At 31.8% G+C, this 24,271-nt stretch overlaps 1 protein-coding gene across 1 annotated transcript; it reads left to right on the forward strand.

Annotated features, from left to right (window-relative positions):
• Positions 1 to 226: 226 nt before the first annotated feature.
• Positions 227 to 23,148, forward strand: LOTGIDRAFT_236119 (hypothetical protein; the record flags this gene model as incomplete). Its single annotated transcript, XM_009066315.1, has 20 exons — positions 227 to 601; positions 1,582 to 1,894; positions 8,748 to 8,894; positions 9,115 to 9,302; positions 9,735 to 9,876; positions 10,121 to 10,269; positions 12,917 to 13,016; positions 13,561 to 13,648; positions 15,008 to 15,116; positions 15,455 to 15,745; positions 16,493 to 16,564; positions 16,819 to 16,978; positions 17,382 to 17,534; positions 17,885 to 18,062; positions 18,329 to 18,469; positions 20,512 to 20,635; positions 21,673 to 21,916; positions 22,118 to 22,216; positions 22,357 to 22,448; positions 22,618 to 23,148. The coding sequence occupies 20 exons, from the start codon at positions 227 to 229 to the stop codon at positions 23,146 to 23,148; spliced, it is 3,696 nt and encodes a 1,231-aa protein (XP_009064563.1).
• Between the last annotated feature and the right edge of the window lie 1,123 nt (positions 23,149 to 24,271).

Consider the following 24,271-nt stretch of genomic DNA (forward strand, 5'->3'; position numbering starts at 1 on the left):
ATGCGAAGAGGTATTTTACGCCCTTTCTTTTACACAATATTGTATGTCACATGATGATTTGCGATATCAAGACTTATTAATGGTATTTTATCATTTCAGGCAACATACTATGAAGAAGAATTAAGGAATATTATGGTATGCTGTATATCAAAACATTGGAATTGTGTCTGGAATTGTGTCCGGTAGTAGACTATTAATGTATTAATAAGGTTAGATGGGCAGTAAAATGGCAGTTAGTGTACAGTTAATAACATTATGTATAATATTAATTGTACCAGATCTTTATGGTCATACCACAACTCTTCAACCAAAAGGCAATGATACCATCAATATAGCATTTTTCTTACACATCAGTAACCATGGTGAAGGGAGGCGATATGGTGGTGCATTTTTCAAAGCCTTGGATGAAGTGAACAGCGAATATGACAATTTGAACTTTACATACACTTTTGGTGATCCTATGGGTCAATCATGGGTAGCTCTAAAACATATTGCAGATCTTTATTGTGATAAGAGTACTTCTGCTTTAATTGGACCAGATGGGTATTGTGCTTCAGCCGCTTTAGCAGCAAAAGCTTTTGATTTACCATATATTGCTTATGTAAGTATATATTTATTGCTTGGTTGCAGTTATCATAAACATTTGCCTACCTATCCGTCAATACTACCTACATAGTAATACAATAATACCACTATGCTCGTGCACTTTTATCTGTTACATTCGATTATCTCAAGAATTGCAAGTGTGCTAGCGCTATCTCGTTTCAAATCTTGGGGTTAAAGTCCATAGTTCAGAAGTGATTTTACATTTGAACATTCAAACATTAGTAATTTTTCCTTACCCTAGATGAAACCAGTTGTTCTCGTTTCAGTGCAATTTGTTGCTTTCAAACTTGGTTTTTTCTCTCTTCTTTGTCTCTCGACTACGAGGACTTATTCCGACAACCCATGTTTCTATTTAATGAGCCTTATTTTTGAAATTAGAGCTACTATACCTTGCCGATTGCTGTGCACTGATCGGTAAGCGCTTAATCTTCTCGGGTCCTGGCTCTGTCTTTCTCGGATTGCTGTTTAAACCACATTATGATTTATACCGATTTGGCAAAGGACTGTAGATTAAAACTATGGCTCTATTCTAGTCAATGTTGATGAATTTCAGATGAACTCTACTTATCCTTGGACAAAATTTATTGACTGCCAACGGATATTAATAAATTATAGACTAATATAGATTGATTAGACCGGAAATATTTTAAGATTAGTCTTTTCGTAAGACTTAAATTGTAGAACTTGTAGAGATCATGGGCATTGAGAAATAAAGACTGGTCTATTACATTGAAGAATTACACACGGAATTGCCTGAAATATTTCTAAATGATTAGAGATCATGGGGGGGGGGGGGACTTTTATAGATTCCAGGAAAACTACACGAAGGCAAAACTTAATCCTAAATCGATTCTGATAACTGTGTTCCACATTTGCTAAAACTTGTCTTTCTCATTACATGGCTAGTCTGATATGAATAGTTAGACTATTACATGCAGAAATGATCCATTCTAATATCTTGTATTTCGTTTTCAGACTTGTCATGATGCTTTACCTGAAGATCAATACGGTGTTTATACATTTGTCAGTACAGAACCATCAACTTACAAAGTTTCTAAGTTTATTATCTCGGTATTTGATCAGTTCAAATGGAATACTTTTACTATAATAAGTAGTCATGAGCTAAAATGGCGAGATACAGCTCGAGGATTAGAAGATTTAGCAATACTGAACAATATCCGTGTAAATAATATAACCTACTCTTCAGAAATCGACTTCTTTCACCCTTTAGCAACAAAGAACAATCGTTTTGATGATGTTTTAAAAGATACCTTACAGAAGACTAGAAGTAAGTAAAACTTAAGTACATGTATACACTAGGTTAGATGTCATCTGTCAGAATCCAATACATGCTACAGGTTGACTTCTGTGATTATATAGATACTGGTCTTCATGATAACCAATACTTAGAGTATCAACAAAAAAAGGTTATCTTATTTCTAGATCATTTAACAAAAGTATTATGGAGTTTTACTTTTTATGTATTTGATTGGTGTAATTAATTTGGACAACGCCGTGCAATGTCAGGTACTTTTTGCTCTACTCTTCTTACAATTGTCAGAGGATATGTATGGACCACGATTTAGGTTCAAAAACTTAATTTTCAAAGACGTAATTGGTCCTGGAATTATAATAATATTATATCTTAAACTGAAAGTGTAGTTATTTATTAGAAAACGCAAGCAAAACAAGGTTCTTCTGGCTTATAATAATCAGACTTTCAAGAAACATAATGTCCCAAATGATAACTGAATACATTTCCATACACTGAATTTATCTCGTTGATATCTGGGTGAATTAACTGACAATAAATCACCTATATTATCAATTTCAATCAGATTTCAAACAGCTTATTCTTTATGTTCTATATTCATCATCTAATCATAATAACATGGTATCCATAAATCTTTTTAGAAAGTAACTTTAAAACATACAGGGGAATGTTTAACATATACAGACGTGTTTCACTAATACTAATAAGGCTTTGAAATGCAAGGCGATCCGATTTGTTCCATCTTACTAACTGATGTTAGAATATTAATATTAGAATATTAGGCTAAATGAAATTTTTGATATTAATACTTTGTATAACTTGAATGTGATGCCTCAGTTGATGACGTCTAGAATTCATGACTGCTTTTTTTTTATAAAATGAAAGCTATTGCAGTTTTTTTTCTGTTTTCCACTTGAGTAATCGTTTAATGTCTTCCAAAATAATGCCAGTCTGGTATTATTATTTTTGACATTTGTATTCATTTTAATATCCATAATCTCTTGTGATGTGTCTGCTTCCTCCAATATTTTGACGTTTTAAATAGTTAATTACAGTTGTTTCCAGATGTCTTAAACTAAGATTTTGGACTATTGCCCAATAAAGTGATCAGACAAAATACTTGTTTTGAGTATATAGGATCCAACATAATTGCAAATTTGAGCTAATAAAGTATACATAGTTATCCCAGATATCTCGTTTTTCATTCATATCATAAATAAGTAGTTTGTCCATGAGTTCTATAAACAGTTATATAAGTTAATTTATTCCATTTAATATCCAGAATGATTTATTGAATGAAATATTACATACAATTATATCTTTTTCATATCGGGGTTGAAGGGAACGACATACAAATATTATAATAACAAATATTACCAGAGACCTGCTGATATTATGCTATGGATCGGGATATGATACAAAAGAGAACAGATTAGGATTTACAACGAAAGTTTACACAATTTTCTTTTCTCATTGTAAACTGAGGAGGAGGGGGGCGCATATTGAAAATCAAAAAATGTGTTATAGGAGTTATTGACATTGCTTTTGAAAACGCTTTCAACTTTTAACTCGTAAACACTAAAAGGCACGATTCTTGGCGGATTTTGACAAAACTTGGTAATATTGTTCAGTATCATGACTGAAAGGTAAATAGTTCATACTGGTGATTGTTACTGTACTGCCAAATATTTTTAAATCTATAGGTTTAATTTAAATTGATGTTAATCAGACAATGCACAATGTCCATCGGGAAAGACCCTCTTCAGTAAATTCATTACATCTAAATGTACACGGATATTGTAAAGACGGATATTGGCATTTTATAAAATAACTATCAAATTGAATAACTCAATATTAATCATTGCAATGACGTTACTGTCAGACTTTTTTGATAGGTTTTCTGAGACCATTATTACAACGAACCGGAAATGTTAAAAAATCGATGGACGGTAGAAATTGGCTAATGAGGCTAATGGATGGAGCCAAATCAGTCTTGACTCAATTAAAGACTAAAAAAATCTGAAAATGTCATCCCAGAAATATGTTCTTGTTCCTGTTATTTAGGGACGAAGGTATATTTATGGTTGAAATAACCATCATTATCGCGAGCGATTTTAGTGTGGGCTATTTTGAAAGCAGGAAGCAGTTATGCGATTTCATTTATAGGCCGTTTATATTTAATAAACCTTGCGATTTACTCCTTACCTCATTAATAGCCTATAAAGTTATTGTAATTTTGCTGTTATAAATTGGAGTCCTGAATCCATTGTAGCTGGATCTGTTCAGCTGTCACTCGAGATGGTTCCAATACCTACATAAACTCTTGGTACTTCATCAGTACTTTTAATAGTCATATTGTCCTGTGATACTGTTGTTAAAACTAAAGATTAAATTGATCACCTTTCCATTCGATTTTTAGTTCAAAATTTCAAGTAAGGTTTTTCAAGGTATTTTCTTTGAACAATTATAAATCTTCTTTCCTTGACCAACGGAAAAAAAATTCAGTAAGTGGTATTTGCAATTTGTTTTTTTTAAAACTGGAGCAAACAGTCTTGGAAGGTTATAAAGATCAAAGGCTAGTGAGCTGTTGGCACTGTGATATACAATGATTTTCAATCACGTTTGTAATGTATTAAAACACTATTATCACAAGGAAAACTGATGTCAGTGAAAATGACATAGATGTACGTCAAAGAAGCCGTTTAGTATATAATATGTGTCTGGAATATTGAATATATTATATGTATAGAAATACTCCATAATCAGAATTTCAGTTTTGTTTAAAAGTAGATCACCACTAAAAAAATACACTTACAATATCTTAACTAACGGAATAGATGATGACAATGTAAATTTTTGAAACGTTGTGTACAATCAAACACGGGAGTAGTGTAGGCTACCATAATATTACATGTTGTGTTATTTAATGTGATCTATAATATCCTAACAATATCTTGTCTCGAGATAATGTATGCCCTTTCTATTCTTCCTAATTACATTGGTGAAATAATACCACTTAAAGATTAAAAAGACTTGGATGATCTAACTTATTTGCAAGACTTGTAAATCTCCATAGTCATCTTTTATTGTTTAGTTCTAACGAACAGACTTCAAGTTCAGAAGTAAGAAGTCGTTGTCATTGGCTATCATTATTTCCATATATGATTTCAAGGATAGAGGGAACTAGTGTTTAATTATATACCACCATGTTCATATCTAAATAACAATGTAAATCCATTAGTCCAATTACAGGGGTAGTATAAATTAGTTAACTTAAAAAACATATATAATCAGCCAGAATTTAAAGCTTGAGGTAAATGTTAATCACAATAATTGTCCATAGTATAAGCTCTAAAAGAACTGTCCTTGTTAAATGTTGAAGGTATGAAACAATGGTCATAGCGTACTAATGATGTTAACAAAAACATAATTTAAAACAGTTATTTCACTTATCATTTGATTTACTGTTATCATAATCATAAACGAAATAATTAATTCGTTTAAACGAAATATGTGATAAAAATGTGTTGTGTTGAAAATTGCGCTTAAGGGGCTCCGTATCATACTACTGTAACTGAAATGGTTATTTTCTATACATGTTGATCATGTTTGTATGTAGTAGGTATGTTGACTACAAAGTTACTACATTTTTCAATAAATCGTGACAATGAACGTCTAGTTCACCCCAACCTCAAATTCTCTGTCAGGATTCTATGTAATATTTACAATTTTTTTATCTCTTTCTTAAAATATAAAGTAAGCCTACAATAGAACCCGCCAAAGTTAAAAGTGAAATTGTTTTAAATCTAGTTTTGTCATCAAATTACTTAACATAAGAACCTAATCATAAACAACGCACTGGATTTAAGAAAAAGTAAACACTTGGTGCTGTTAATCAACAGTCATTAGTTTTGGTTCACAACTCTCTAAGTAACACCGAGAAAAGTGTTTTAACAGAACATTATTACATACCGGGTAGGTAACTCTTCACTACGAATTAGTCCCTAAAATAAAGGCCATCTCAAATATCTCTACGTTGATACGTAGCCAAAATGTTAATCCATACGTTTTTTAAATTTCAAAATAGAACAACTAGGTTAATAATGTTAGTGTTTTTAAATGAAATACCCGAGACATAATATTAGTCGATATTTGTGACGTAGTAGTCAATATTACTGGAGTACTGGAGTCGATATTTGTGACGTTCTAAAGTCGATACCATCCTGTAGAAGATACTTGTGACGCCCTGTTGTCGAAGTTAGCTATGTTCCATAGTCTATCCAAAGATTGCTACATTTCGTAAAAGTGTGTCGTTAAGTAAAAAATGCTACATTTTGTCATTTTGTTACGACAGGTCAGAATTGAGGTTGTTCTCAATGTTCAAATTTATATTCAAACGTCTCAACATTATGCATTCTCATGATTTTTCACGGATATTACATTATAAGAAGCTATGTAAAGCTAGAACACTTCATGGCAAACCTCCATCATCAATTATGTTCATTTTATTAGAATCGTTGTTTGGCATAATGTATTGACAGCTCACACTCTCGGAAACAAGAACCTAGCTTCAAGCTTATGACAACACCACTTATCCTGAACTTTGATTCTAATCATTAATTCTCGGTCATAGTTTCTTAGTATTTAATCATCAACATCATATTGACTTGAAGACATTGAATTAACCTGACAGTGACCTTCTACAATACAATCAGGCTCCAAATTGATAATCCTAATTAAACAACGTCCTATTATCTCTAAGGTACATCATTATAGTTAATCTACTAGTTGAATTCGTCGTCACTATTAAGTGCCTTTTACTGTCAAAACCACTGTGAAGTAGTCGGAAGAGAAATAACGCAATTTGGAAGTACTAAAATCCTTCTTATGTGGTTAATAGCTATTTATTGGTTGATTGAGGTTTATTCTATACTTGAAGGAATTTTGCTGGAGAAATTAGATTCAGAAAGCTGAAAATACTATTCTATTTTTTTTTTCATTTTGACAAGAAACAACCAAGGTTAATATAAAAAATATTGACTATGGATAATAACTTCTTTCTAAAGTGAGATTCGATGCAGTTTTATACAACTCGAATACACATATTTTTAGGGCTAAGGTTTACTTCTTTTCTTAGCTAGAAAGAGCTACCAGGACAGAATTTGAACAATTTAGGACTATTACGAACAGTTAGCAGGGGTAACAGCATTGGTACTCTTTAGAAAATACTTACTGTGAAACCCCTCCAAACCACACCCTCTGTAAAACAGCTTATAATTGACAGTCATAAATAACAGTAAATCAAATGATAAGTGAAATAACTGTTTTAAATTATGTTTAAAGCGCAATTGTAAACATATTTATTTATTATTTCGTCAAACTTTGAATTTCTTCTGTTTTGCCCCAAATCAAGTTTTGAAAATAGCTTTAGTATACAGATATTTCTGTCAAAAGATTCAATAAATATTTTCTGGGTTCAAATCGCAATTGCTCATCAGCAGTGTAGCTTTTCGATAGGTGTTTTACTTGTACTGTAGTGCCAAACGTCTGTTGCCCATAAAAGTGTATGACTGAAGGTTGAATATTTCATTTTGTTACTGTACTGCCACTGTATTTCCGTCACCCATGTCCGTTCGTCCGTCCACAATCGCTCGTAAACACTCTACAAGACATAATTCTCGACGGATTTTGACAAAATTTGGTATGAATGTTAGTAGTCACCCAAGTATGAACCCTATTGAAAATCAGAAGAATCGAAAAATATTTAGTATAAGTCATTGCCCTTGTTCTTGAAAAATCGTTCAATTTTCAGCTCGTAAACACTCTAGAAGGCACAATTCTTGATGGATTTTTACGAAACTTGGCATGAGTGTTTGTTATCAACCAAGGATAAACTCAAAATAATCGAAAAATATTTAGTATGAGTTATTGCCCTTCTTCTTGAAAACGCATTCAATTTTTAGATCGTAAACACTCTAAAAGGCACAATTCTTGACAGATTTTGCCGAAACTTGGTGTGAGTGTTCGTAATCACCCAAGAATGAACTCTGTTGAAAATCAGAAGAATCTAAAAATATTAAGTATGAGTTATTGCCCTTGTTCTTGAAAACACGTTCAATTTTTAACTTGTAAACACTCTGGAAGGGACGATTCTTGACAGATTTTTAGCATGAGTATTTGTTGTCACCCAAGGATAAACCCTATTGAAAATCAGAAAAATAGCAAAAATATTTAGTATGAGCCCTTGGTCTTGAAAATGCGTTCAATTTTCACTCTAGAAGTCTAGAAGGAACAATTCTCGGCGGATTTTGATGAAACTTGGTGTGAATGTTAGTGACCACCCAAGAATGATCCCTATTGAAAATCAGAAGAAAAGAAAAATATTTAGTATGAGTTATTTCCCTTGTTCTTGAAAACGCTTTCAAATTTAGCTCTAAAACACTAAAAGGCATGATTGTCGCTGGATTTTGACAATACTTGGTTTTATTATTCACTCCCGCGCTGAATATTTGCCTTCTAGAGTGTTCACGAGCTAAAATTTGAACACGTTTTCAAGAACAAGGGCAATAACTCATACTTGATATTATTCAGTATCGCACTAAAGAGTTCAAAAGAAGTGTATGACTGAAGGTTGAATATTTCATACTGGTAATTGTTACTGTACTGCTAAATATTTTTATTCAAAACCAAAGCTGCCAGTGGGCGTATATTACCTTACCTGGCAAGCTATCTTTTTTTATAAAATCAAAGCTGCCAGTAGGCGTATATTTCCTTGCCTGCGAAGCTATCTTTTGAAAAGAGGGAAAGGAAAGCTTTTTTGTACATATACTTCTGAACGTCTTATTAATTTGTCACATTTTTCTTCAAGTCTATGTATTTTTGGGAGATTATCAAGCTTTAATAGAGTTTGCAAGAGAAATGTATGATAAATTAGGCGAGAAGAGAAAAGATTATGTATTAATTGGTGTTGATGATAGACAACCAGTTACTAACCACGATGAATATTTTATGCACAGTAAGTAACCACACAATCTTACTAACCACAGTTTACTTGATTCCGAATTCTTCCCGATTCTGCATAAACAAATGAGTTATTTCAAAATAAATTTCAAAAGAAGACATTTCCTAGTTAGATTATCTTCAATTTTCATGGCAAAGAAACTGATAAGAGATAGTAATAAAATTGAAAAAGTATTTAGAAGTTTTAAGATAGTGATACATTTCCTATTTTACAGATCCGTTAGAATTGAATAAAGTAACACCAACTAAGGAATATTTAGATCCTTTCCGTAATGTATTAATACTGACGTTAAGACCAACAACTAATAAGAATTGGACGAGTTTCTTGGAATCAATCCACGAGCGAAATAAACTTCATCCTATCTATTATCCAATACCACCCCCGTTTCTAAAAGAGAAAATCGTAAGTATATACAAACTGACACAATCGAAATCCATCACAACATCATTCAGAAGACTGAGTCGGCATGCTACAATAAGGGACCACTTTCTTGTATATTATTAAAAAGTAAATGATGCATTTAGTTAGTCACCATTGGAAGGTAGAGTTTACTGAAAGACTCTTAACACCATCCTGCCTTTTGTTCATGAACTTTGTCTACCAATTTTTATTATGATGGTAAATTTCAATTTTCACCATGCAACATATCATTTAAATAATTCCGTACTGACTCGTTTTCACTCACACTTGTTTGAATTCTCTTGTGTACAGCTAGGGTATGCGTTCATGAACACCGACCTGTGAGATCGCGAAAATATATAGGCTTTAGCCTGGCAATAGATGTATAACTAGTTACATTTATGACACACAATTGTGTTTTCATTTCTTTTTTAGCCTGATATACCTATTAAAGTAGCCTACCTGTATGATGCTGTCAAGATTTATGCAAGAGCTCTAAATGAAACGTTGGCTAGTGGTGGTGATATCACAAATGCTTCACAAGTCATCAGTAAACTTCGTGGTCGGTCATATATAAGTATGTTATTATTTTGTTCCTCGTATTAAAACAGTTAAGTAATAAGTCATCTCATTACATTTTCATGCATCATAACATGGCATGTAAGCTACACCTGAGTAATTATATGTTCAAAGTTCAGAGTCAGGTTTGGTAGACACCAAAACTTTACAAATCACAACTCATTTTTGGTAACTCTGTAGAACTTTATTGTTATTTTGATGTTTAATTTGATTAATAATTCAAATGATGGTTATGTTTCAAGGTATTCAAGGTTTCTCTGTGTATATTGATAAACATGGTCAGAATGAAGGTAATTATTCATTGATGGGTATTAAGTTAGAGAATGGACAAGCTGTTAGTCAAATGATTGCTGTAGCAGATTTCGCCAGGTCAACTAATAATTCAATACCGGTAAATTGACGCTGTTATTAATTAAACTTGTTCGGTGAAGTGTAAATTACCCAAACTTTCAAAACTGCGTCGTCCATCATTAAAGTCCAATTGCATCAGCTTCGTACTTTTACTGAACTCGACTTTTTATAAGCCCATTTGTAAATGTGGACGTATATTGTCGTTGCCCCTGTCCGTCGGTCCGTCCACATTTCTTGTGATCACTATAGAGACTACAGTTTCTATTTGATTTTACTGAAATCTGGTGTGATGATTTATATCAGTGAGATCTTGGCCAAGTACGAATTTGACGATGAACTGTTTTTGAATTATTGCCCTTGACTTAGTAAAAACGCGTCCAACTTTGTTAGTGAGCGCAATAGAGAAGAATGAAATTTGGTGTGATGATTTATTTTCATGAGATCTCAGTCAAATTCGAATAAGATGATATTTTGATGAACAATTTTTGACTTAGGAAAAGCATGTCAAAATTTGTTTGTGAACATAATGCAGTTTTCAATTGATTCTAATGAAACTTGGGTTTCAAAAATATAAATATTGTGCACATTTCACATTGTTAGCCTTTTTCCATAAGAAGGAAAATATCGGAATTTTTGATGAACACGATATTGTTTTGAATGCAAAATCGTTATTTTGAATATTTAGGTATTTTTTTTTAACATTTTTTCCCGGAAGAAATATCAAATCATGACTAATTTTATTTACCATACCATGCCGTGGTAAATAGCTGTAAGGGTACTTATGGCTATTTACCACGCTGACCACGCCAGTGTGATCATTTAAATTGATAAGAATTTAGTAAAGTTCCAATACAATGATTTTTCGATGATGGGCATTTGAGTTATTGCTATTGATTTGAATGTTACCTTGCCTGTCAAGCTATCTTTGAGTGTAGGTTTTGGGCCCTCTTTCTCTACTCAATGGACGATTTACAATCTGATCACCTCATTCCATCAATTACTGAATTCAATCACTTAAAGTATCTACAGCGTGGAATGAGATGAAATAAAACATGATTTACATGGATTTCTCACAACACAATTAACATATGTTCTAGATAATTGTTGTTCTGGCACAAATTGTTTAACGAAATGAAAAATTAAAATTCGAAAATTGTGGAGAATATATAAAAAATGATGTAGAGGTAGAATATGGGTTAACGTTTTGCATATATTTTGGAACTCCAATACACATTATCAAACTTTAAGTGAGGTTAAAGGCTAAATCAGAGTATAAACACACATTGTACAGTTTGGAATAAAGGAATCTCGCATTATAGAAAGATGCTCTTTATTTCTACACGAATTTACAAGATCTTTGTTATTTCTTTCTTATTTTAAAAGCGTTTTATTTGCTGTCTGAAAGTTGATCCAATATTATGCTATTGTATAAGATTTTCTTAATGATTCGGTAGCTATCAGTTTCGATGAATGCATTTGTTACCATAGGATTTCTAATTCATGCTTAATGTCGCTTGAGATGAATATAACAATAAGAAACATGTTTGGTGTCACTTGCAGTTTGATTGCCTTTCTTTTAATCACACCAGACAAATCAAACAAGATCTTATTACACTTTTTATTCCTTAATTTACATTGGTTGGGACAGAACATTATGCAGCGAATGTAATGTTAACTTCGTATTTTCAATGTTCAATTAAAACTTCTTCAGACGGGTTTCTCTTCATTCATGCCTCCTTACAATTCACTCCACTCTTTCAATTACTTTAATCAGTGTTCGATTACAAATCGAGTTTTGTTTGAGCTCTGTTTGGTGACTTTTACTAAAGCGACTTGACAAAATGCAACCGATTTTATATGCCCACATTATAATGCGGTCGTAAATTGTCATCGCCCCTGTCCATCGGTGCGTCGGTCCGTCCGTCCACAATTGACTTGTGAACGCAATAGAGTCAACAGTTTTTATCTGATTTAAATGAAATTTGGTGTGATCAATTATAATGATATCTTAGACAAGTTCGAATTTGACATCTTTCGATGAACGTTTTTGAGTTAGTGCCCTTGATGTATGAAAAACGCGTCAAAATTTGTTTGTGAACACAATAGAGAGTACAGTTTTCATCCGATTTAAATAAAATTTGGTATGGTCATTTATAATGATGAGATCTTAGTCAAGATTGAATTTGACAATTTTTCGATCATTGGAATTTGAGTTATTGCCATTGACTTAGTAAAAACGCATCAAAATTTGTTGGCGATAGAGGTGACAGTTTCTGTTTATATCAGAATTTTTTTTTAAATGATGTGTGTTAAATCAACAATATCTTGCACAAATTAGATTTGTGGTATGATTTGACACAGATTGGTGACCGCTCTTGATATACTGAAAGTGAATACGTTTAAATTTGATACAAAGCTGCAATATTTTTCAAGGAACGATGGTACTTATTGTTTATAAGTATCATTGTAAAATGTCTTGAATATCAAATAACGTATTTAATTCAGTGATGCCTGAAATGGAACGATAATTGTTGTTTGAAATTACCATTTCGGCAACACTTAGAAGACAATCTATTTCCAAGTTTTCGCAATTCAAATTTTTACTTGAAACTCTGTCTTCGGTTATTATAAACTACAATGGTAGCAATCAAACTACAAAACACAATAATGATGTTTTTCTCTAACAGATGATGTTACCAAGTTCTATAAATGAAATAAGTTGGTTATCTGGAGGACCACCACCTAGTCAACCAGAATGTGGATTTCAGGGTGAAAAATGTAACACGAGTAAGTTAAGAATTTTTTATTATATCAATAATTTTAAGTGTGTTATTGGTATTCTTTTAGGCTATTTATGTATGTTTGATAACCTAATCTTACTTGTCACACAAACCTAACTTGACTATTTCAACATGTCGCTTACTAATTTCATTATACGGTTAAAACATTAAAATTAATTCTATTCACGTTTTCTACTTAAATAGCACAAACGTTTGACGTCTTTTAGTTTGTGTTCAATTATACCAAAAGAAAATCAGCTTCATCGGAGCTGTTAAATTCCCTTTTATATATATTAATTCAATGATGGAGCATCCTTATCACTTGATACCATTTTACCATTTATTTTGATATAGCCTAATCTGATTAAAGTTTACGATTGTCCATCAGACCTGAAAACATTTGATAATTCCAAAGCAGCTAGAATAAAAAAACTGCCCACCTAAATTTCCTGTGAGGTTCTTGATGTTTCACTACAGACTATTACCTAAAGCATAATCTAATATAGCTTTTGTTATATGTAACACAACTCATTTGAGATTTCTCTTTCCAGATTGGGAATTGGTGGTAATTGGAAGTGTTTTAGCAGCAGCTGTTATAGTCCTGTTAGCGTTTGGTTTGGTCATATTGAGAGTCTCAAAGTAAGTCTCCTGTTTCTCTCTTTGAAACTCGTTTACACAGATATTATCTTCTATAGAAGCCGTTCTAATAGTTGTCCATCATATAAGCCGAAAATCATTTTTTTAACTTCCATGTATTTTGTGTAGTTACATTAATTAATATATGAGGTGAAGCAATTTGAAATCAAAAGGCCAAGATTGTACGTTTGAAAATATACTACCTTAAAACTTCGATGTCGATTTCTTGTATAAACCTTAACATGATTTGGTAACCGATCTATCATCGGTTGAACATGATATGAAGCAGAAGACGACGATGGCACTAAATAATTGATACTGTAATTAGAAATAGAAGATACATTTAGTGGATTGATGCGTCAGTTTATTGATGTTATATTTGTAACTGAGGTTTTGATAAATGATACCATCTTTCATTTCTTATTAAAATAAATTAGTCAAGTAACACGCTATGCCTTCCTTATTTTTGATATCATGATCATCTTTAGTAAGCTCAGGGAATAGTCAAATTTCTTTTTTAAATGACATTTTTTAGTTTTAGTCGCCTGCTTTCTTTCTAGTTGTCAACTATAAATAGGTTACTACTTCAAACTTTACAAGTTTTTTGTTCTTTCCCAATGCAAATCTGTCTGATAATGGAGTACTGTTTTTTGTTCCAAAAAAGTACATTCACAGATGAAAACAAACTTTGGGGTATTTAACCCATTATTTTAATGGATTGATTTAGTTTCGCAAATAATTTGATTTATAAAGATGACAGCATAACTACTGTTCTACTACTGAACTAATGTGACCTCTTAACAGACGTTAAACTTGTGAGATTTCACTTTTTGCCATTCACAACTGCAGCATTTTGTTTTGAATTTCGGGGAATTTGATTTGGGTGTGTTGGTGATCTTTTAAGCGTGGAATTTTTAAGTTGGAATTATATTAGAAAGTGGTACACAGTGTTTCTGTGGTATCTAATTACTTGGTATGACCAGGTGTCGATAAAGCAGTCAGACAATAGTAATTAAAGAATAGAAAATGAAATGTTATAAATAAGAAGCCGTCATTGTCTTTGAACTGTAACTCCAATTCTCCTTTAAATGTCAGACAGCCTACCGTATCCAGTAGTCATTGACATTATCTGTGAATTTTGTTGGACTATATATCTTTAAACAAAAGGTAACAGATATAATGATATATGACGCATCGTATGTCATCGGATCTTTATATAGTAACAAAATCATATATGACCAAAACAAGTAACAATTATGGCCAAAATAGATCATTGCTGGTGAATTAGTTGGATATTTTCATTCTCGTATTTAAAAAACTTTATGAAATGTTTTTACTCATAGTTAACTATTGTGTTTATAGATATTACCGTTATGAAAAGAAGTTAGCCAGTTTATTATGGAAGATTGATAAAGAAGATCTGAGATTTGTAGATTCTGTCAGAGATTTCTATTCACCCGCAAGACAAAGGGTAAGGAAAACAAGACGAATATGTTATATTACGATTATATAAATTATATAAATGACAATGATCTAAACTGTTATAATAGTATTATACATTATATGATTATCATATATTATACTATTATTATAAACTGTTATAAAAAAACACAAAAACCCTTCTCTGAGGAGTGTAGTTCATCTTCAAATTTCAAAATTCTTTTGAATAGTCGAACTATGCTAAAATCAGGGAGACGTTTTAAATTACAGTTGATTTACTAACATATATATTGGGTGATTTAATAAAACTGTAGGATAAGTCTCATTTTGATAGGATCACTTTCAATATTCCGCCTTTATATTTTATAGAAGAAAGTTTATAGTCCGTGGAAGTTTTTACTATCTGGTGATAATGAGAGTGATAAAAGATCTTCAATGAAAGCAAAACAAAGTAACACACATGTTGGTTCATACCGTGGTACCATTGTATTTATTAAACAAGTTACCAGAAGAAATTTAGATGTAAATAGAGAAATGAAAAAACAGTTACAGTTACGGAAAGAATTAAGCCATGATAATATTAACAGATTTATTGGTGCTTGTATTGAATTGCCTGAAGTGTATATAGTAACACAGTATTGCCAGCGTGGTAGCCTACAGGTAAGTTAACAGGCAAACACCACATACACGGGTCAATGGTCCTACGCTTCTCCAAGGAATTCTTGACCAACACATACCTTGTAGGCAATAGATACTTTGCATATAACATACAATATTAACACCATGTAAATAATGTATAACACTAACATTCTGAAACGATTAACAAAACCTTAAAAATTACAAAATGTCATTGTGCCACACCTAAACCTTATATATATAACATACAACATTAACATTCTGAAACGATTTACAAATCTAAAAAATTTACATAATGTGCTACAACTAAACGTTGTATATATAACATACAACATTAACATTCTGAAATGATTTACAAACCTAAAAAATGTACATAATGTGCAACACCTAAACCTTGTATATAATATACACCACTTACACTTACACCATATTTATCGTGTACAACTCTTAAACCTTATATAAAACGCCTACCCCTTGTACATGATTTTCGTAATTTACAAGTATACCAAGTATTAAAAATATACAACATTTACACCCTATTTTAGATATACACTACTTACGCCTCGAATATGAACATTTACAATCTTTCAGTTAAACAAACGGGCGTTTCATTTGAAACACAGCAATTTCGTTGTATAATTCTTGAATTCATAATGGCCAAAGCCAAATTAAGTACTCAAAACTAAAATTAGACGATTTCTAAAACATAACTAATAAGCAGAATAAAATAATCAAGATTGTTATTACCTTCATTTTATGTGATGATTCCAGGATATATTAGCCAATGAAGATTCAACATTAGATGACATGTTTGTCAGTTCATTAGTGGCAGATCTAATTAAGGTAAGGAATGAAAGAAAACGATTAACATCGTTAGTGTACCGCAAAGTCATTGTTTAAAAATTGATCGCATGAGATAAATTGGAACTCTTATTAAGTCATGGTAGTTCTATGCTTGACCAATAGGACCAAATAGGCTCCATTCGATATTTTAAACACGTTTTATAATTGTATTTTGTTTTCATATAGCTTGTACTATGAGCTACAATACAGAGATAACAACATGTAATCACTGACATCACAAATATTTATTACAGGGAATGGTGTTTATACATGATAGTAATATTATATCTCATGGTAATTTAAGATCCAGTAATTGTCTGGTTGATAGTAGATGGGTTTTACAGATATCAGATTTCGGTCTGCCATCAGTCTTTAATCAACCTGCTAATGCCAAAGATGACAATTATTATGATAGTAAGTGCAACGTAACAGATGTAAATAATGTGAGGGCGCTGATGGTTAAGTACATACTACATTAAATGAATCAAATATGCATGACCAGAACATGGCTAATGAAAATTGTGCAGTTACCTCCAAATCTATGAAATAATTCCCTTTATAGGGATGTGTCAAGGATTCTGGAAGATTCTTCTTTTGGCAGTAGAAAAAGTGTAATTATAATATAATATTTAGGTGGCACTATATTGGCTATTTTACGCTCATGCAGAATACTCGAGGCACAAATCAAAGCGCTGATCGTTCTTTTGTTGCCAGAATATTTCTATATCTGTTAACAGCTTTTAGCATACTTTTGATTTCCCTATAGGATGATAGATTGTTTAAGAATATTTATGATATGTCTATCCTTTTTTCACAGAATTATTAGTTAAAGCGCCAGAAATATTAAGAAATCCCCAACATCATCACCCACGAGGCACACAAAAAGCTGATGTTTATGCCTTTGCCTTTATTATCTATGAGATGTATGTGAGAAAGGGACCGTGGGGAGATATTAATATGGATCCACCGGGTAATATTATATTTTTATTTCTGATAATTTCTCTATAAAAGAAATACATTTGTCATGCGATGGTTGACATTATTGGATATATTCGAATACAAGGTATTTATTTGGATTGAAAGATACTCTGGACACAATTAACTTATGACAACTGGGTCCTTACAATGCACGCAAAAGGAGTCCAAAGGTATAATTGTCATAAAAGTAAATGTTAAGCAATGAGGAATTCTTTGTGCAGTATTAATTGGATTTATCAATCCTAAATGGTTATCCCAATTGGTGTTTGGGAAATACACCTTTACAGTTTGAAATATATTTTATTTTGTAATATATTATATATCATCTACTTGGTATTTCAGAAATAGTACGACAGTTGAAAATGGGCAGTAAATTAATACCATTTAGACCTAATACTCACCAAATGACATGTGAATCATATATAACCAATTGTATTCAAGACTGCTGGACAGAAGACCCAGAAATGAGACCGGATTTCAAAACTGTTAGAAACCGACTCAAACCAATGCATCAGGGATTGTAAGTTCGTAAGAAAAGCATTTTAGAAAAGATATTGCAAAAAGTCGTATATTGACATAATACAAGAAAATCTGCAATATCAACAGACTTAATATAATGGGCATAAGATGTTAAAAGTGTACGATTTAATGCATCTTAACAAACAAGTGTAACAAACGCTTACTGTTACATTTTGAATTCAGAAGAGTATCTTGTACTTTCGCTAGTAATTTGAAATTGACTTTATTATTTGGGATAAATAGGCCAATCTTTAAATTCATTTTAAGGAAAGCAAATATCTTTGATAATATGATAGCAATGATGGAGAAATATGCAAATAATTTGGAAGCCCTGGTAGCCGAGCGAACAGAACAACTATCGGTGGAAAAGAAAATGACGGAGAACCTACTGTTAAGAATGCTACCACGGTATGATATTTCGTACGTTTTCTTACTTATTATTCTATATATCTTTTATTTATTCTCACATAGATAGAGAAGTTCTAATAAATAACCTGTACAAGGATCAAGAGAACCACTGAATCTTTAATGGTGTTTCAGTAAAGAATGTGTATTTATCAACCAATATTTAATCTAAATTCACTTCTGAAATTTGGCTGTTCACATAAATTAATACAACAGAATCTTGAACTTCTCTATTTATCAATTTTCTATATTCTGGTTCCTGGGCTTTCTCGCTGTGTCAACTAGCTTATTTCTGCTTGTTTTTCTTCTAAATGGTATTTCTTATTCATTATGATCTAAGTTTCATTATGCATATGTCAAACGTCCGTATCGATAAAATATATATATTTTGAATATAACTAACTGGAAAACAGAACTGTTTTGGCCTTCTGGGCGCCATTAGTGCAGTGCTGAATATATATCATACCCCATAGCAAGGCCTTTCTCCACGTAATATATATTATACACAATAGCAAGGGCTTTCTCTATGTAATATATATTATACACAATAGCAAGTTCTTTCTCCACGTAATATATATTATACACCATAGCAAGGGCTTTCTCCATGTAATATATATATTATACACCATAGCACGGGCTTTCTCTACGTAATATATATTATACACAATAGCAAGGGCTTTCTCTACGTAATATATATTATACACAATAGCAAGGGCTTTCTTTACGTAATATATATTATACACCATAGCAAGGGCTTTCTCCATGTAATATATATATTATACACCATAGCACGGGCTTTCTCCACGTAATATATATTACACACCATAGCAAGGGCTTTCTCTGCGTAATATATATTATACACCATAGCAAGGGCTTTCTCCACGTAATATATATTACACACAATAACAAGGGCTTTCTCTACGTAATATATATTATACACCATAGCACGGTGTTTCTCCAAGTAATATATATTACACACAATAGCAAGGGCTTTCTCCACGTAATATATTTTATACACAATAACAAGGGATTTTTTTCTACGTTATATATATATTATACACCATAGCAAGGGTTTTCTCTGCGTAATATATATCATACATCATAGCAGAGGGCTTTCGCCACGTAATATATATCATACACCATAGCAAGGGCTTTCTCCACGTAATATATATGATACAAAATATCAAGGGCTTTCTCTACGTAATATATATTATACACCCTAGCAAGGCTTTCTCTACGTACCATATATTATACACCATAGCAAGGGCTTCCTCTACGTAATACATATTATACACCATAGCAAGGGCTTTCTCTGCATAATATATATTATACACCACAGCAAGGGCTTTCTCCATGTAATATATATTATACGCCATAGCAAGGGCTTTCTCCACGTAATATATATTATACACAATAGCAAGGTCTTTCTCTACGTAATATATATTATACACCATAGCAAGTTCTTTCTCCACGTAATATATATTATACACAATAACAAGGGCTTTCTCTACGTAATATATATTATACACCATAGCAAGGGCTTTTTCTACGTAATATATTTTATACACAACAACAAGGGCTTTCTCTGCATAATATATATTTTACACAATAACAAGGGCTTTCTCTGAGTAATATATATTAAACAGAATAGCAAGGGCTTTCTCCACGTAATATATATTATACACCATAGCAAGGGCTTTTTCTACGTAATATATTTTATACACAACAGCAAGGGCTTTCTCTGCATAATATATATTTTACACCCTAGCAAGGCTTTCTCTACGTACCATATATTATACACAATAGCAAGAGCTTTCTCTGCGTAATATATATTATACACAATGGCGGGGGTTTTCTCTACGTAATATATATTATACACCATAGCAAAGGCTTTCTCTACGTTTAAAATTGATAAGTTTTTTGGATTTTTTTTTAGATATAACTAGTATATTATAATATTATGAGACAACATAATTTGGCACTTTTACTTTCACGCAGAATTCGAAAATCTTTATGTTAGATTTATATATTGTTACTGATTTCAGACCAGTTGCAGAGCAATTAAAACGAGGTAATCCAGTAGTACCAGAACAATATGAATGTGTCAGTATTTATTTTAGTGATATTGTTGGTTTTACAGCCCTCTCTGCAGCTAGTACTCCTATGGAGGTAAATATTAGATTGTTTATTTCGTCTGCTCTGTTCATAATGCGTAACGAGAACCCTTTGATAATATTCTAATAATGGCCGACTCAAGACTTTTACGTAACTAAATGATCACATAATGTGCTTATATAGAAGTCAGGAAAAAATACTACCTATAAATAGGTTAAGTGCTTAGTACATGAGGTCGACGACTGCAGTATTTGGATTAAATGACGTCATTTCCTATTCATTGAATTAAGATGATAAGGTTAAATGACATTGTTCTAATGTATAGATATAAAATGTATTCTATGGTTTTATAACCAACTTATTGAACTTAGGAAAGTCCAAAGGCTAATTGTTTATAAAGGAAGTAAAGGTCTGACTCCAATTCTCTTCGTAGAACAATTATTTTGCATGTGAACAGAATGGTGATAGTGAAATAAAAATGTGAATACTCTTCTACGTATGTATCGACAGATGTTGGTGATGAAGAAGGGCCTCAAAACTCATATCATGATCATTAAGAAGCGCATGTTCCTTTACATAATGACGAAAATATATTTTTTTTGGAAGACTAATAACTATATGATTAGTCTTTGTAATACCTTTAACATGCGTAATCAAATCACGTGTGTTGTTTTATTCTATTATGTCGTCACCTCGTTTTGATGACTTTTCCTTGCTCTTTTACAAAACATTGACATCACCCCTCCTTGAAATCTCAACTCAATTATATTGACTTTGATCTAATTCATTATCTACATTATCACTGTATACGATAGCCACTTAATGAATCAATTCGCGGTTAAAGAAACACAATTGCCAATATACGGTTATTAAGTCTAGTTTAGTGAAATTATCTCTTCATTATACCACTACGCACGTTGTTTCTATTACCGTAAATAATTCTGATTCATTCCTATCGAAACTTTATCTATACCGAAGTCTATGCAAAATGTGATGATATTTTAGATGTATATGATGTGTAAGGCAGTTAAATTATTTCTTTGTAATTGATGTAACTCTTCGTGAACCTCTTCTGGTTGGATCTCTTTCAGGTTATTGATATGTTAAATGATTTGTACAGTTTATTTGATTCTATTATTGAACATTATGATGTATATAAAGTTGAAACTATTGGTGATGCCTATGTTGTTGTTAGTGGATTACCAATTAGAAATAAAGATAATCATGCAGGCGAAATAGCTTCAATGTCCCTTAATTTATTGGCTGGATTGAAAACGTTCCGATTACGACATCAGCCCGATTCTTCAGTACGGATTAGAATCGGTATTCACTCTGGTAAGTAAGTCTATTTGATTCAGAATGATTCAACAATTTTTCCCAAATAAACTGTAGTTGACATTAAGAATCATCTTTTCTTGATAAAATGAAGTATAAGATGGCATGTTTGCCAAATGGGTAGTGGGGTGAATTAGTACAAGAATTCAAGGCCAAGAGTAGAGCAGTAATTATATATCAATTCAATAATTGTCAATTCAGGACCATGCTGTGCTGGTGTTGTTGGTCACAAAATGCCGAGATATTGTTTATTTGGTGATACAGTCAATACAGCGTCCAGAATGGAATCTACAGGAGAAGGTAAAGAGATGTAATTTTTAAAAGTAAAACCTGCTATAATGACAAAGTAGCTGATGCATTAACTTATGTGTTGAGATATAGATAATATGAAACATATATTTGCTATCAAATTAGTTTCAAAATATTTGTTTATTTTCTAGCAATGAAAATACACTGCAGTCAGGAATTAAAGACTATACTGGATAAGTTAGGAGGGTATTATTTAGAGGAACGAGGCTATATAGCAATGAAGGTATGCAAAGTTTATTATTAGTCCTTTTTAAGCCAAAGAAAAAATGAATTATGTTAGGAAAATATAATCCAACTATTTTTATTTGTATTTCTTTTTATATAGCCTATTATAATTATATAAAATAGGCCTATATTTCTTTTATATATTCTTTCTAAATGTTGATTTTCAGGGAAAAGGTGAAAAATTGACTTACTTTTTGGTGGGAGAAGACAAGAGCCACAGAATTCGTAGAATTTCAGTGGACCAATTGTCTAATGATCGACCCATTAGTGATAAAATGCCAGAAATAGTCGAAATCATTTCCCCGAATAATGTTTTATATAAAAATGGAGACGTTCGTAAAAACGCATCTTCGCTGAAAGGAATTGAAAGCAAAGATTCGGAAGTGAAGTCAGATTCGAATAATATAAATTCTAACTCAAAAGACTTCCCTAGTCGTGAAATTGTTCGACGTCATACAATGAACTGTCCGTCGTTCCCGTCACGTGATAGTTCACCATGTGATTCTCAGTGCAGCGAGTGTGAACAGATAGCATTTACAATCATTGATGATCCCAATGAACGGAAGTGCCTCTTGAAAACAAACCCCGCCAAAAAGTGCCAAAAGTTAAAGAAACATAACTCTGAAATAGCTAGACCACCACCAACGTATGAGGAAACTAATAACAAAAATGGTGCTCTTCCAGAAAGTTTAGTGTAGCAACAAAATGAACTATACTATTAATTGTGATGAACTTTTAGCTCGGTGCCTGAAGAAGTATTTCTATGTTTGTTCTATTGTTGATTCGCTATAAGAGATTTGTTTATTTTGTGTTCTATTGTTCAGCATAATAGTAATAGTAAAAGGGTAATAACATGCATTTGTTAAAAAGGTTTATAAGAAATGTGTTCTGCAGTATTATAGTTGTTTACAATCAGGACATATTATAATGTATAATTGTTATTTTTTTTAAATGTATAAATATATATACGTAATTACAACCAGCAATGTAAATATATAATGTCACTCATACCAGTTTAATTCGATCTCTTATGAAAGGAGAGTAAAATAAATTATTTCCTGATATTACTCCATAGTGGAAAATTCTAATTTTCTAAGCCAATACGATCTTAAGTAATAAGGATTTCTTAAGGAATCCTGGTCACTAGTATCGCATCTTGTAATATATTTCGTCTGTTTTCACTATTCCATAGAGGGAGTTTAGCACATCCTCCTGGACCACTCTAACCCATCGAACTGGTTATTATTTTATTAGCTTCTCGCTTTTGATTTGATCTGAATTTGATGTGACATGATGTACTATTCTACAAAAGAGAATTTTATATGTCAAAAATGTTTGTTTTCTTTTTACAATATTATAACAATACACTTAAAATTTTGTTGATCGCATTCTTATGAATAAATAGATGAAAATAAATATATTATCTTAACAATTAATGATGTCATTATCCTATAGATTTTCAACAAAATGAAATCTTTTCCAGCCTGTTACAAAACAAACATGGTTATTAACACACTACGTTCCTTACTCATTCACTATATACACCACTCAAAATATCACACAAAAATATTCTATTTCGACACAACTATAGTATAATTGTGTATGATAATTATGAAAATATATCACAAATTATGACAGCCTTAAATATAACATACATTCAGTCAAATGAATAAATAGATTCAACATAACATAATAAAACATTAGACGACGTGATCTGAGAATTTCACATTATGTTTAGCACATTGAGAACCATCACTGTCTGTACGAGGTCTAATCACATTCAGAAATATTGATGAGGTATCATTAGAAGCCAGTTCGGGA

Source organism: Lottia gigantea (genome assembly GCF_000327385.1).
Source record: "Lottia gigantea unplaced genomic scaffold LOTGIsca_75, whole genome shotgun sequence".
Classification (NCBI taxonomy): domain Eukaryota; kingdom Metazoa; phylum Mollusca; class Gastropoda; family Lottiidae; genus Lottia; species Lottia gigantea.